General features: G+C 45.0%; 1 protein-coding gene across 5 annotated transcripts in view; it reads right to left on the reverse strand.

Moving 5' to 3' along the window:
* The window catches only part of KIF6 (kinesin family member 6), a 322989-nt gene that overhangs the window by 261555 nt on the left and 47789 nt on the right, over positions 1 to 13645 (reverse strand). For all 5 annotated transcript variants that reach the window (XM_075064272.1, XM_032790187.2, XM_032790186.2 and 2 more), the window contains one exon: positions 850 to 979. In XM_075064272.1, the coding sequence (XP_074920373.1) occupies positions 850 to 979 (130 nt within the window). The remainder of the gene's footprint in view (positions 1 to 849; positions 980 to 13645) is intronic.

Below are 13645 nucleotides of genomic sequence, written 5' to 3' on the forward strand. Positions count from 1 at the left end.
TTGAGCATGCTGCTAGGAAGCAAAGAAGACATCTTGTACTTTCAGGGGTTGACAATGCCCTACTGATAATGTGCCTTTTAGGTCTACATTTCATTTTCAACTACTGAATACGAAAGAAAAACTGAAGGTTCCTGAACTCAGAATGGCCACAATATATACACAAATATCTTATGCTACATGAATTTTGCAGAATCAATTAAAGCAACTTCATCTTAGCAGATCTACTAATGTTCATTTTAAACATAGAGTACACCAGTGTTTGGTTCTTTTCTCATGTTATATACACTACACATGCATATTATTTGGGAAAAAAATACAGGGACTGTTAGCTGTTACTGTAACCACTTCAAATGCAAGCCATTATGTCTGGAAGAAATTTTAACAATGTCATATAAAATGATGATTATTCAGATCTTTTTATGTGCATACATGTGGGACACACATAATATCCAGAAGTCAGTCTATGTGCTTTTATTCAAAAAGGCTGCATTTATGTTTTAATTGCAATGATAAATTATTACATAGCTGACAACCAATCAGAGTCACATATTTACTGGACAGTGAGGTACCAACTGCACAGAGAAAGACAGTATTATGGTATTTCTGAAACAGTAAAAACGAATAAATACTCTTTAGAAAAACAAAGTACAAATATTTGAAAGCTCTTCACAAAGTGAAAAACATAAGTGCAGAAAATGGAAACACGCTTATTCCATTTTCACAATGCACATCTATTCAGGAAGAAGCCATCATTTCATGTCAGCCCTCTGCACTTGTTAAGCAGTTGTTATATGAGAATATTTATAACTATTTTAAGATAAAATTTGTACCAGTAAATTTGATTCTTACCTCTGCAATCATCCTATTAGTGTCTCCCAAAAAAAGAAGGTTCAGTGCTTCCTCCTCGTTGGTTGCTTGCTGAAGAGACAGGTTTTTCAGATGAATGTTCTGATCAGGGTCTTCCATTATTGTCACTTTTCTACAAAAAAAAAATAAGGACAGAATAAGAGAATACTAGAGCTGCTTGCAAGTTATCCTTATTTTAATATTTTCATTAAGATTTCAAATAAAATAGTGGGTATTTGAACAGGCCTGGCACAGTAAAAATAAGCACTGAAGGTCTGAAGTATTAAAACAATACTAACATTATAATAAATACCAAATAAGTACTTTTGATTTCTTGCCACCTCCTGACTTTTCATCCTTACTCTCAAGACTTTGATTTCCTTTAGATCACTGCTATCACAAATTAAACATGTTTATCTCATCATGTTTAGAAAAAACAAAACACATTATTGACCCCAATTATCTCTAAGACAGTGGTTCTCAACCTGCAGCCAATCAGCACACAGCTGTAGCCCATGTAACATCCTCAGGGCCATACAGTTAGTATCTATACTGTGTGGATGCGGCCCATATAACACAGAGAGAATTGCATATGCAGCCCACAATGGTAAATAGGTTGAGAACCACTCCGCTATGACGACTGCCCTATTGGCCTTCATCCCCTCATTTTCAAAGCCACTGAATGCACCATCTCTTCCTAACCCATATTAGAACCCGTTCCAACCCGGTTTGTCCCCCACTCTCTTCTGCACTGGACACTGTTCTAATTAAAGTATTTAAAAAAACATTGTGGCAAAGTCTTAGCTCTCTATTCTATCTTTGTTCTCCTGGACCTCTCCGCTGCTTTTGACACAATACTATTCTCTATCTCAACATCTTGTCCTTCCACAGTTTTTGTAACTTTGTCTTCTTCTGGTTCTCTGGTCGTTTCTTCAGTGTCTCTTTTGATGGATCCTCCTCCACTCATCTCTGTAAAGATCTCAACAGAATTCGATCCTTGCCTCGTCTTCTACCTTTGCTTCCACTGGCTGATTTTTCTGTGATTTGCTCACAAGGCATCAATAACAATATTTAGGTAGATGATTCACAAATCTTTATTTATGTTCCTGATCTGACCCCATCAATTTGACCTCATATCTCAACCTGTTTCTCTGACATTTCCTCCTGGATGTCTTGCCATCCATTTAAACTAAACATGAATCCACAGTGAACTTTTGCTTTTACCTCCAAATTCCTCACCATCCCTACATTATCTGTTGTTACCACTATATCACTATATCAGACCTCATTAGCCTGGGAGTAATCTTCCAAGCCCTTTCTCTTGACTAGGGCTTGAAATGGAAAGTAAAATGTCGTGGTTCTCTAATCTCTTCTCACTTGAAATGTTACTCACTGTAGTTTGTTCAGATATTCAAAATATTATCACGTGCTCTGCTGGTTTCTGATTGTCTTCTCAAGATTGTCTCCCTATAAATGGAATTTGAGATGCCCAGAGGAAACCCCAGATTATTGCATAGACATAATAAGCACATGATTAAGTCCCTGGCTCCCAGCGTTATGTGATGGCATCAAACTATCAGCTTTCATTTTTAAAATCCATATATATTTCTAGCATTCATGATAGTGGAGAAAAGCTTAAAAGCCTGACTTACAGTATTAACAATGCATGATGTTTGCCCAAATCTGTAGCCAGCCTCCAGAAAAGTGAGGAGCAGCAGCCAGAAGAGCCAGGGAGGAAGCTACCTAGCCCCATATCCACCACCACAGGAGCAAAGGCCCCTGCTGATCTGGAAAAGGGAGGCAATATGTTGTTGGGATAGGAACAGCTATCCCAACAACATATTGGTTGTCCTTGGTTGTCCTACCGGGCTCCGCACAGTTGGCTTACCTTCAGTGGGACTCAAGATACTCCCTTGGGATATGCTCCTCCTTTCTTGCCTTTTGGTTCCAAGAGTGAGATTAGAGAAAAAAGCAGTGAAACTCTCCTAAGTGCCATCCATTTGTGGCATCACACTGAGACATCATTCACAGCAGATTGTGCAGATCTTCATAATATAATAATTCCACTCTCTCTCTCTTTCTCTCTCTGTTTTATTTTTTAATATGTTTTGATTAGAAATGGAATAGCTAATTTAAATTATCATCATAGGGCATCTGAGTCACCACACTAGAGAAATGAATGGATCAGTTCATACTTCTCAGAGCTGTTGTTTCAGAGTGTCGACTGCATTGGTTACATGCAGATCACATTTTGAAGATTTATTTTCATAATTATAATGTTGAGAGACTTAGGGTTTGTCTACATTAACATCTAATTCATGGCTAGTTGTGGAGTGAATTTACCCCACAATTACCTGCTGCACACTACCTGTGTGGACCCTGCTGATACTCATTAACAATTAATTAGCAATCTTTGATCTAGTCCTGTTTCAACGTGAACTAAGTGTTCATGTGGACAAGCCCTTATTTATATTTTTAAATGAAAACTGAGATTAAGAGGAAAAATGCCAGAATCTAAAATTTAGAAAAAAAGAGTGTTAGCTCATTGACTTGGCCAAATTGGATCCCTGTCCTTGACCCACACATCAAGATAAAAAATTGTCCAAAAATGCTGCTCCATACACCACAGAGTTTCTGAGATCCAATCTTTTCTTTCTAGCAACATAGCTAAAACATGTTAAAGGTCCTTATCTCCAGTCTTGATTTCTATTACCTCCCTTTCTCTGGCTTCACTGACACCTTCAATACTCTCTCTTAAATGTATTCAAAACACAGCTGCTAGGATCAATTTCCTTCCTCATCTTTCTGATTGTGTTCCCTCTTCCCCTGTCCAACATCCCCCAAATCCTTCCAACCTTTTCCATAACATCAAGATCAGTCTCTTGTCCTCTACTTCCAGGCTTTTCAGAATTCTCAGTAAGAAATAGAAGATACATAAAAATGGTCAGTCACCTCTTACTTTCTGCATTCTAACAATAATACTCACCTTGACCACCTACTTATTAATTTCTCCCATTACTATTTCCATACTTTATTCTATACTCCCCCCTACAAATGGAATACACTACTTCAAACTGATCAGTATCATTTATTCCCAATATCATTTCCTGTCTTGCTCTTTCTATTAGCATCCAGAAAAACATGGACTGTCAAACCTAGATATCTTGTTAACCTTTGGTGTGCAGTAGTAATAGACATTCATGGTGTAAACTAAAACATACATTGAGCACTCTTCATTCCAAAGGGATGAACTTTCTCATGAAAGGCCTGACCTAATATTGTGAACCTCAGGAATTTTCAGCATACTAAGGATTACTGGTATGTAAAAATATGGGTCTTGTATATCTATGGATGGTAGCCAGTCTCCAGATTATATAGCTTGTATAACCACTGAGGGAGGGAATGGCTGACGCACACATTGTTTAGCCTAGAATCAAGAGATAGCCTGTTGGTTTCTTTGCATTATAAACCAGATGGAAGAAAAACTGTCATTTACCCTGTGTGTAGAATTTTTTTTCCTGTGGCTTCCTTTGTTAAGTGATCTATGAGTTCTTCTTATAATATTTGGTTTAGTTTTGTGTGTCAGCAGTCTGGTGAACCCTTAAACCTTTGGAGGGCAACAGAGAAATAAACAGGATTGGGAACTCTTTTGAAGTAATTTCCAGTACTCAGTGATTATGAAAAATATTTTTCAAGACAAAAAATACTCTAGATTCCCCCAATGGAGCCTAGAGCTTAAATTCTATACATTGGCTGTGTGATGAGACAGGTAGTCGTTATAGAAGTTTTGGGCACTTACATATTTTATTCTTAGTCTTTAGCCTTTCCCTTGTTATGGAATTTAGGGATTAAAAGAGTAGTTTATTCTGATCTACGGTTTAAGCAACCATGGCCTTCCTTGGAGGATTATGGGTTGCGAGAGCAGGGAGCTGTTCCCCTATGGGAGAATGTAATTTTTTTTTCAAATGCCCCATTATCATAGTAGATCTTATATACACTCTTGCCATTTATCAGAGGGAATCTAAGACCTTTTCTAAGTCACTGATAATTTAAATGTCAGCCAGTAAATTCTTTGGATGGTGGCTGTTTGCAATTATTATTTTAGTTGTATAACAACGCTAAGTGTCAGGTTTAAATGTAGAAAAAAGAGGAAATGGTAAATCAAGACACGTGTGACGCATATGTTAGTATACTAAGCAAAGTCAATTTTGTACCTAGTATCTCCTTTTATCACTTTCTATCAGGTCTTCTTTAATATATTTTGGTCAAAACCTGAATTCTTTTCTTCACATTCATTAGAGGCTGCCCTCACATTTAGCTTTTCAAGTACTATCAGTGAGACAATTGTGCACTTTCCATGGTTTGTGTTTATTATGTTAAACTGAATGATCTTACATGTCATGATTCTGTGGTTATTCCTTGTGTTGAACTGGAGAGTGGCATAATGTCATGAATAATATATGACTTGTTAGAATAAAGTCAGTCTTTTTCCTTGGTTCACAATGGTTCACCTTCTTCTTTAAGGATCTGTTTGTTAATACTACTTTCAAAACAAATGACATATTTTACCAGCTTATCTGATTCTTTGCTTTCTGTTAAAAATGACATATTTCTTCAGTTCTTTTATTCTTGCTCACATGGGTGAATTTCACCCAAGTGCAGAGAACCTCCACAAGGCTCTATATGACACCTAAACTCCACATCAAGGGCTTAGATAGGGTTTAACTGATGTATTAGGCATTGCGTGATACTTATGAACTGGGATGAAAAGACAGTTACTCACCTTTGTAACTGTTGTTCTTCGAGATGTGTTGCTCATATCCATTCCAGTTAGGTGTGTGCGCGCCGCGTGCACGTTCGTCAGAAGATTTTTATCCCAGCAACCCCCGGTGGGTCGGCTGGGTCGCCCCCTGGAGTGGCACCACCATGGCGCCTGATATATACCCCTGCCAACTAGACCACTCCTCAGTTCCTTCTTGCCGGTTACTCCGACAGTGGGGAAGGAGGGCGGGTTTGGAATGGATATGAGCAACACATCTCAAAGAACAACAGTTACAAAGGTGAGTAACCATCTTTTCTTCTTCGAGTGCTTGCTCATATCCATTCCAGTTAGGTGATTCCCAAGCCTTACCTAGGTGGTGGGGTCGGAGTGAGATGTCATAGAGTGTAATACTGCGGAGCCAAAGGCTGCATCATCTCTGGACTGCTGAACCAGGGCATAGTGAGAGGCGAAGGTATGCACCGAGGACCAGGTTGCTGCGCGACATATCTCATGGATGGGCACGCGAGCCAGGAAAGCAGTAGATGAGGCTTGAGCCCTGGTAGAGTGTACAGTGAGGTGGCTCGACGAAACATGAACCAAGTCGTAACAGGTGCAGATGCACGATGTTACCCAGGATGAAATTCACTGTGAGGAAACGGGAAGGCCCTTCAAATGCTCTGCCACCGCGACGAAGAGTTGGGGGGTTCTGTGGAAGGGCTTTGTCCACTAGATATAAAAACCGAGCACTCTACGGACGTCTAGGGAGTGCAGCTGTTGCTCTCTGCGCAATGAACGTGGCTTCGGGAAGAAGACCAGAAGGAAGATCTCCTGGTTAACATGGAAGGCCGATACCACTTTGGGGAGAAAGGCCAAGTGTGGTCGCAACTGCACCTTGTCCTTGTGGAAGACAGTATATGGAGGGTCCGCCATGAGAGCCCGGAGCTCAGAAACTCGTCTTGCCGATGTGATGGCTACAAGGAAAATGGTTTTCCAGGACAGGCAGAGAAGGGAGCAAGTTGCTAATGGCTCGAATGGGGCCGACATAAGTCTGGTAAGAACCAGATTGAGGTCCCAGGTTGGGGTGGGGCGGCGTATCTGGGGGTATAGGCGCTCCAAGCCCTTGAGGAATCGAGATACCATAGGATGTGAAAACATGGAGCTGCCATTCTCCCCTGGGTGGAAGGTAGAGATGGCCGCCAAGTGCACCATCAAAGATGATACCGCTAGGCCCTGTTGTTTAAGGGACCAGAGGTATTCCAAGATGGTGGGGATGGGGACCTCGGTGGGAAGAATGTTGTGCTCTGCACACCAGCATGTGAAACGCTTCCACTTGACCAGATACGTTGCTCTAGCAGAAGGTTTTCTGCTACCCAGGAGTACTTGTTGCACTGGGGCAGAGCAACGCAACTCAGACTGGGTCAACCACTCAGGAGCCATGCCGTGAGATGGAGGGACTGTAGGTCTGGGTGATACAGTTTGCCATGGTCCTAAGTTATCAGGTCCAGGTGCAGGGGTAGTGGGATAGGGTCGGCTATTGACAGGTCTAGCAACATGGTGTACCAGTGCTGACTGGGCCACGCTGGAGTGATCATGATCAAGCAGGTTCTGTCTCTGCGTACTTTCAGCAGGACCTTGTGGACGAGTGGGAATGGTGGAAAGGCGTATAGCAGGTGAGCCGTCCACGGTATGAGGAAAGCGTCCGCTATCGAACCCTGTGAGAAACCTTGAAAGGAACAGAACATCTGGCATTTCCTGTTCTCGCGGGACGTGAAGAGGTCTACATGGGGAAATCCCCACTTCTGGAAGACCGAAAGAATAAAGTCAGGGCGAAGCGACCACTCGTGAGAAAGAAAGGATCTGCTGAGGCGATCCACCAGAGTGTTCCGAACCCCCGGGAGAAAGGACGCTATGAGGTCTATAGAGTGGGCTAAACAAAAGTCCCAGAGTCATAAGGCCTCCTGGCAAAGAGTCGAGGACCTTGTCCCGCCCTGTTTGTTTATATAGTACATGGCTGTTGTGTTGTTGGTGAATATCGACACACAACGGCCTTGCAAGTGCTGCTGAAAGGCCTGGCAAGCAAGGCGGACTGCTCTCAGCTCCCGGACATTGATGTGCAAGGCCAGTTCCTGAGATGATCAAAGGCCTTGAGTGCGTAGATGCCCGAGGTGAGCACCTCAGCCGAGCGATGATGCGTCCGTCATCAGGGACGCAGAGGGCTGGGGCGGATGGTACGGAAACCTTGCACACACCAGGGAGGGGTTCAGCCACCATTCGAAAGAGCCTAGGATGCTCGGGAGAATGGTGACGATCATGTCTATGGCATCCCTGCCTGATCGGTACACTGAGTTGAGCCACGATTGGAGGGGACGGAGGCGCAGTCTGGCGTATTTCATCACAAACGTGCAGCTGCCATGTGACCCAGGAGACCGAGGCAAGTGCGAACCGAAGTCAATGGAGCAGCGTGCAGACTCTGGATGATGGCCACCATTGCCTGGAACCGGAGCAGCAGTAAGCAGGCCCTGGCAAGGTTTGAGTCCAGGGTGGCGCCAATGAAGTCTATCCTCTGAGTGGGAATCAGAGTGGATTTTTCTGCATTGATCATTAGGCCTAGGTGCAGGAAAAGGTCCTTGACAATGCCGACGTGCTGGATCACTTGTGCCTCAGAGGTCCCTCGGATGAGCCAGTCGTCTAGATACGGAAAAACACGTACCCGACGACAGCGGAGGTGGGCGGAGACTACAGCCATGCATTTCATAAATACTCTCGGGGCTGTAGAGAGGCCGAACGGTAGGACCACGAACTGAAAAGGTTGGCGGTTGACTATGAACCAGAGGAACCTCCTGTGAGGGGGACAGATGTCTATGTGAAAATACGCATCTTTCATGTCGAGGGCGGCATACCAGTCTCCAGGATCCAGGGATGGGATGATGGTCCCCAGGGATACCATACAGAACTTCAACTTTATCATGTATCTGTTGAGTTCCCGCAGGTCCAGGATAGGTCTGAGACCCCCTTTTGCCTTGGGGATTAGGAAGTAGCGGGAGTAAAACCCTGTGCCCCATTCGTGTTCCAGTACCTCCTCTATGGCTCCTTTGGCGAGGAGTGTCTGCACCTCCTGGAGGAGGAGTTGCTCGTGAGAGCGGTCCCTGAAGAGGGACGAGGAAGGGGTGGCATGAAATAAATTGGAAGTGGTACCCAAATTCCAGCATGCGTATGACCCAGCGATCTGACGTTAGCCAGGATCACGCAGGGAGGAAAAGGAAGAGGCAGTTGGAGAAAGGAGGGAACGGATCGTTTGACGATACTGGTATGACGTCCTCGGGCGCACCTTCAAAAGGAGGGTTTCGGCCCTGTGGAAGGTTTGGAGGGACCTTGGTTCTGGCCCCCTTGGTTGCCTGACTGCCTCCGGTGACCACTTCTACCCCACCTTCTAGCAAAGTCCTGTCTCTGTCTGGGCTGAGGGTAAGAGCGGTGTGGCTGGGGGCGGAACGGCCTGTGCTGAGTCATTGGCGTATGCATGCCCAGCGAGCACATAATGACCCTATTGTCTTTTAGGCTTTGCAGCCTAGGGTCTGTCTTATCTGAGAATAGGCCTTGCCGTTCAAAGGAGAGGTCCTGGATTCTATGTTGGAGCTCTGGGGGAAGGCCTGAGACTTGCAGCCATGAGATACGCCTCATAGTCACCCCGGAGGCTAGGGTTCTGGCCGCTGAGTCCGCGGCGTCCAGGGAACCCTGGAGGGAAGTTCTAGCCACCTTTTTTCCCTCGTCCAGGATGGCCGCAAATTCCTGTCGGGAGTCCTGTGGGAGCAACTCCTTGAATTTGTCCGCTGCCGCCCAGGTATTGTAATTATAGCGGCTAAGGAGGGCTTGTTGATTAGCAACGCGGAGTTGGAGCGCGCCTGCGGAATAGACTTTGAGCCCCAGTAAGTCCATGCGCCTCGCATCTTTTGATTTCGGGGCTGGGGCCTGCTCATTGACCAACTGGACAACAAGGGAGCAAGGAAGAGGATGGACGTATAAATATTCGTAGCCCTTGGAGGGCACCATATATTTATGTTCCACTCCCCAGGCAGCAGGTAGGACAGAGGCCAGAGACTGCCAGATTGTGTTGGCATTGGCCTGGATCATCTGTATAAAGAGGAGGGCCACTCTCGTGGGGGCATCCGATCTTAAGATGTCCACCACTGGGTCCTCTACCTCCAGGACCTCCTCGACTTGCGAGTTCATGTTCTGTGCAACACACCTGAGGAGATGCTGGTGGGCCCTCAGGTTGATTGGTGGAGGGCCTACAGACAACGTTCCGGCTACCGCCTCGTCAGGGGAGGAGGATGAGTAGAGACCTGGGACAAGCGGGTCAGTCGAGGGCTCCGCTTGGTGGACAGCCTCTGTTTCCCTTGGGATCAGGGAGTCCTGTGGCTGGACTGACACTTCCTCCGAAACAGAAGGAGGAGGGTGGCTAATAGTGGCTTCCGGCATCCAGTGTTCTGATGTGGCAGAGCGCGATAGGCCTGGATGTGTACCTTGGGCCTGATGATACGCCCAGGGTGTCCAGAATGCGCGCTGTTGAGGTTCGTGATCCTGAGCCTGGGGCTCGTGGAATATCACGGTGGGCACATCGGTGTCTCTGTCTTGGGCATACGCACTGTCTGCCTGGGAAGAAATGGACAGGTGCCGGGACGGCCAGGGAGGAGCTGAGAGACCGTGGTAAGAGTCCCTCTGTCTCGTCGTTGGTGATCTCTTCGGCACTGGGGATTGGTATCTGGAGTCATACCGGTGCCGAGAACAAGACCGGGACCTGCGACCGGCGCGGTGCCGGGAGGTTGACCTGGATCTCGAAGGTCTACGACGTGAACAGCTGCGAGAGTCGCGGTGCCGGGAGCAGTGCCAGAAGCTGGAGCAGTACCGAGAGTTCCATGGAGGCTGAGACATCGATCTGTGCCGCGAGTACGACCGGTACCGGACAGGCGAGCGGTGCCAGGACTGCGAGTGGCGTCGGGACTGTGATCGTCTATAAGATCGCGAGTGGCGTCGGGACCTGGATCATGATCGGTGCCGGTCTGCTGGGCCGACTGAAGGAGGTCTCATTATAGTCGGCTTGCCTCTGGAGTGTGGTACCCGCACCGATGGTGCCGGGGGTTGAGGCAGGACAGACTCCGTCATGGCGATAAGGTCCCTGGCTGCGAAGAATGTCTCCGGTGTAGAGGGGACCGTAAGCTCAACCACAGGCCTCGGCGGAGAGCTCTCAGGGACCGGACTCGACGGCCCTCGTGGGACCAGACTCAACGGTACCGCAGCAGTCGGTGCCGCGGCAGGTGCTGGTGCTGGGCGGTCCGACCGAGGCTGCATCTGTGGCACCGAGGGCACAGAGGCAGTGGAGGACTTCGACCTCTTCTGCTTCGGGGAGAGAGATCAGTGCAGAGCAGGTCCCTGCGCCGGAGATGGCCGGTGCCGCGGTGTCTTAGCAGTGCCGGGACGGTCCGGTGCCGGAGGAGCGCTGCTAGGAGAGTGCTCAGCGCTCGGTGCCAAGGACGGAGGGTTCAAAGCTGCCTCCATAAGGAGATTCTTTAGGCGAAAGTCTCTCTCTTTCTTTGTCCTCGGTTTAAATGCCTTGCAAATATGGCACTTATCTGTAATGTGCGATTCCCCAAGGCACTTTAGACACGAGTCGTGGGGATTGCTTGTGGGCATCGGCTTATGACAGGCCGAGCACGGTTTAAACCCCAGTGAACCGGGCATGGGCCCCGGCACCAGGTGCGAGGAAAAGGCTAATGCCCAAACCCCGCTGAACTATATACACTATCTAAGAACTATCAAACTAACTATAACTATAGATAAAACCAACTATGTACAACAAGATAGTGAAGAAACAAGGAGTAGCTAGGGAAGTGGAGGACAGCTAAGCCGCGTTCCACTGTTCCAACGACCGACACGGGCGGTAAGAAGGAACTGAGGAGCGGTCGGGTCAGCAGGGGTATATATCAGGCGCCATGGCGGCGTCACTCCAGGGGACAACCCAGCCGGCCCACTGGGGGTTGCTAGGGTAAAAATCTTCCAATGAACGTGCACGTGGCGTGCACACACCTAACTGGAATGGATATGAGCAAGCACTCAAAGAAGAACATCACCTTTCAGTTCTGAAGTTCCTCATTGGATACATTTTTTCTATGACACTTGAATAGATTTGTCTAGGATTTTTCCCTTCTCTAAATATTTGTTTATTATTGATCAGCTCCATAAATGTGCGGAACAACTATAACTCCGAGAAAGTGAGAGAAGTCGCAAATGCTGAACACATCGCAGATTTTACAAAAACTGCATCTAAATTGTACACACATAAGGGGTAATTACTTGCGCAAATGCAAACTATACAGAATAATCACTTCCATGTGCAATGAATCATTTAAGCACAATTTATACTCCTTTTTAGCCCTTAAAATGTAAGGATATATATATATATATTTAAAAATTATGAAAGCCTTGATAAGTTTGAAATAGCTCCTTCCATGTTGATGTGATCATTATGTGAGTCTATCGTTAAGATTTTTTTAAAAAAAATAAAAGATTCTTGATACAAAATAACCAATGAAGGGCTTTAAAAGTGTTGTCAAGTCTATTGCATAAATACTACTTTTTGGCCAATGTAATATGCAAAACATGTTTAATAAATATATATACAGTAAAATAGTTACTAATCTATCTTTGAAAAGTAGTTACTGTACAGCAAATAATTTGATTCTCTATATATTACTCATACTGACATAAACTACTGAATATGGCTTACCGGGCAACTCCATTATCAATCCCAGTGCATTTCAGCCTTAATTTCACAATCAAATCTCCTTGTAATTTTAACTTTCTAACAATACCCTAATACCAGCCACAAGAGATTCTCTACTCTAGCTTAATCAAGATGCAAAATAGAAACCAGTTTTGATATTGTACAATTCATTATATTAATAAGCACTGAGAACTCTGTTTTTAATAGTGAACTCTCTTTTTCCAGGTACTCCCTAGGCAGGCTACAAATAACTGTGCCCATTATTCAAGGAATTGGATAGCTATATGATAGCATTTGCACCCCCTAACTAATTGCAGGCACAGATATTTTACACCTGCAAGACTGGACATCAGAATGAGGTTCTTTTCAAAATTAGACTCTGATTTGTCTGCAGAGTTTAAGAAACTGCAAATATATAACATGTCCCAGAGGTTTACCCGCGTTGTCTACATACAGTAGTATTTTTGGCCATAGAACTCAAAGCACTGTACAACGACAGGTAAGTATAATTATACCCATTTTCCAGAAGAGGAAAGTGAGACACAGAGAGGTTAAGAGACTTAGCTACCTACACATCGAATCAGTCGCCTGACTCCACTATCTGCTGGACTATGCTGCCTCATAATGGAGGCAATCCAGTCATAGCTATGGCTTTTTAAAAGGTTCATATTTTATATGACTGATGTTGAACTACTCTAATCTTTGCAGGGTGCACTTTGTCCAAGGACCTATGCATGGTGTGGCAAGTTGAATCTAAGTTCTGCAGCAAAATCTCTAGATTCTGTGGCACTGGTGGAAATTTTAGAGCAGTTTTACATACATTTTAAAAAATGATTTATTTGTGTGTTAATATGAAAACAGGTACTTAATTTTGATATTGAATTGAATTTATGATGTTGCCAGATCTTCATGTTTCAATATGCCACACATTTTTACTGACAGCACCTCAGTTCTCCTATATCAGAGCCAACATTTCACTGAGATGTATGAGGCAGTTTACACTTTTCAGAGCTATTATTTCAGGCTAGCCACAATTTCAGGAACTCAACAGTGCATTAGTTTACACATGACTCCCATATTCAAGGCTATCTTCACAACCACTATAAATTCTACAAACACATAATTGAAGAATATATGAGAGCTGTGACAATGTCACACAAAAAAAATCAGTGCTTCATGTAGCCTCCATATGCTCTTCAATACTGGGATAAACCAATTATCAAAACTGCTTACTCTTCAAATGTTGCAGAATGGGGTTT

Source organism: Chelonoidis abingdonii, chromosome 3, assembly GCF_003597395.2.
Source record: "Chelonoidis abingdonii isolate Lonesome George chromosome 3, CheloAbing_2.0, whole genome shotgun sequence".
NCBI lineage: Eukaryota > Metazoa > Chordata > Testudines > Testudinidae > Chelonoidis > Chelonoidis abingdonii.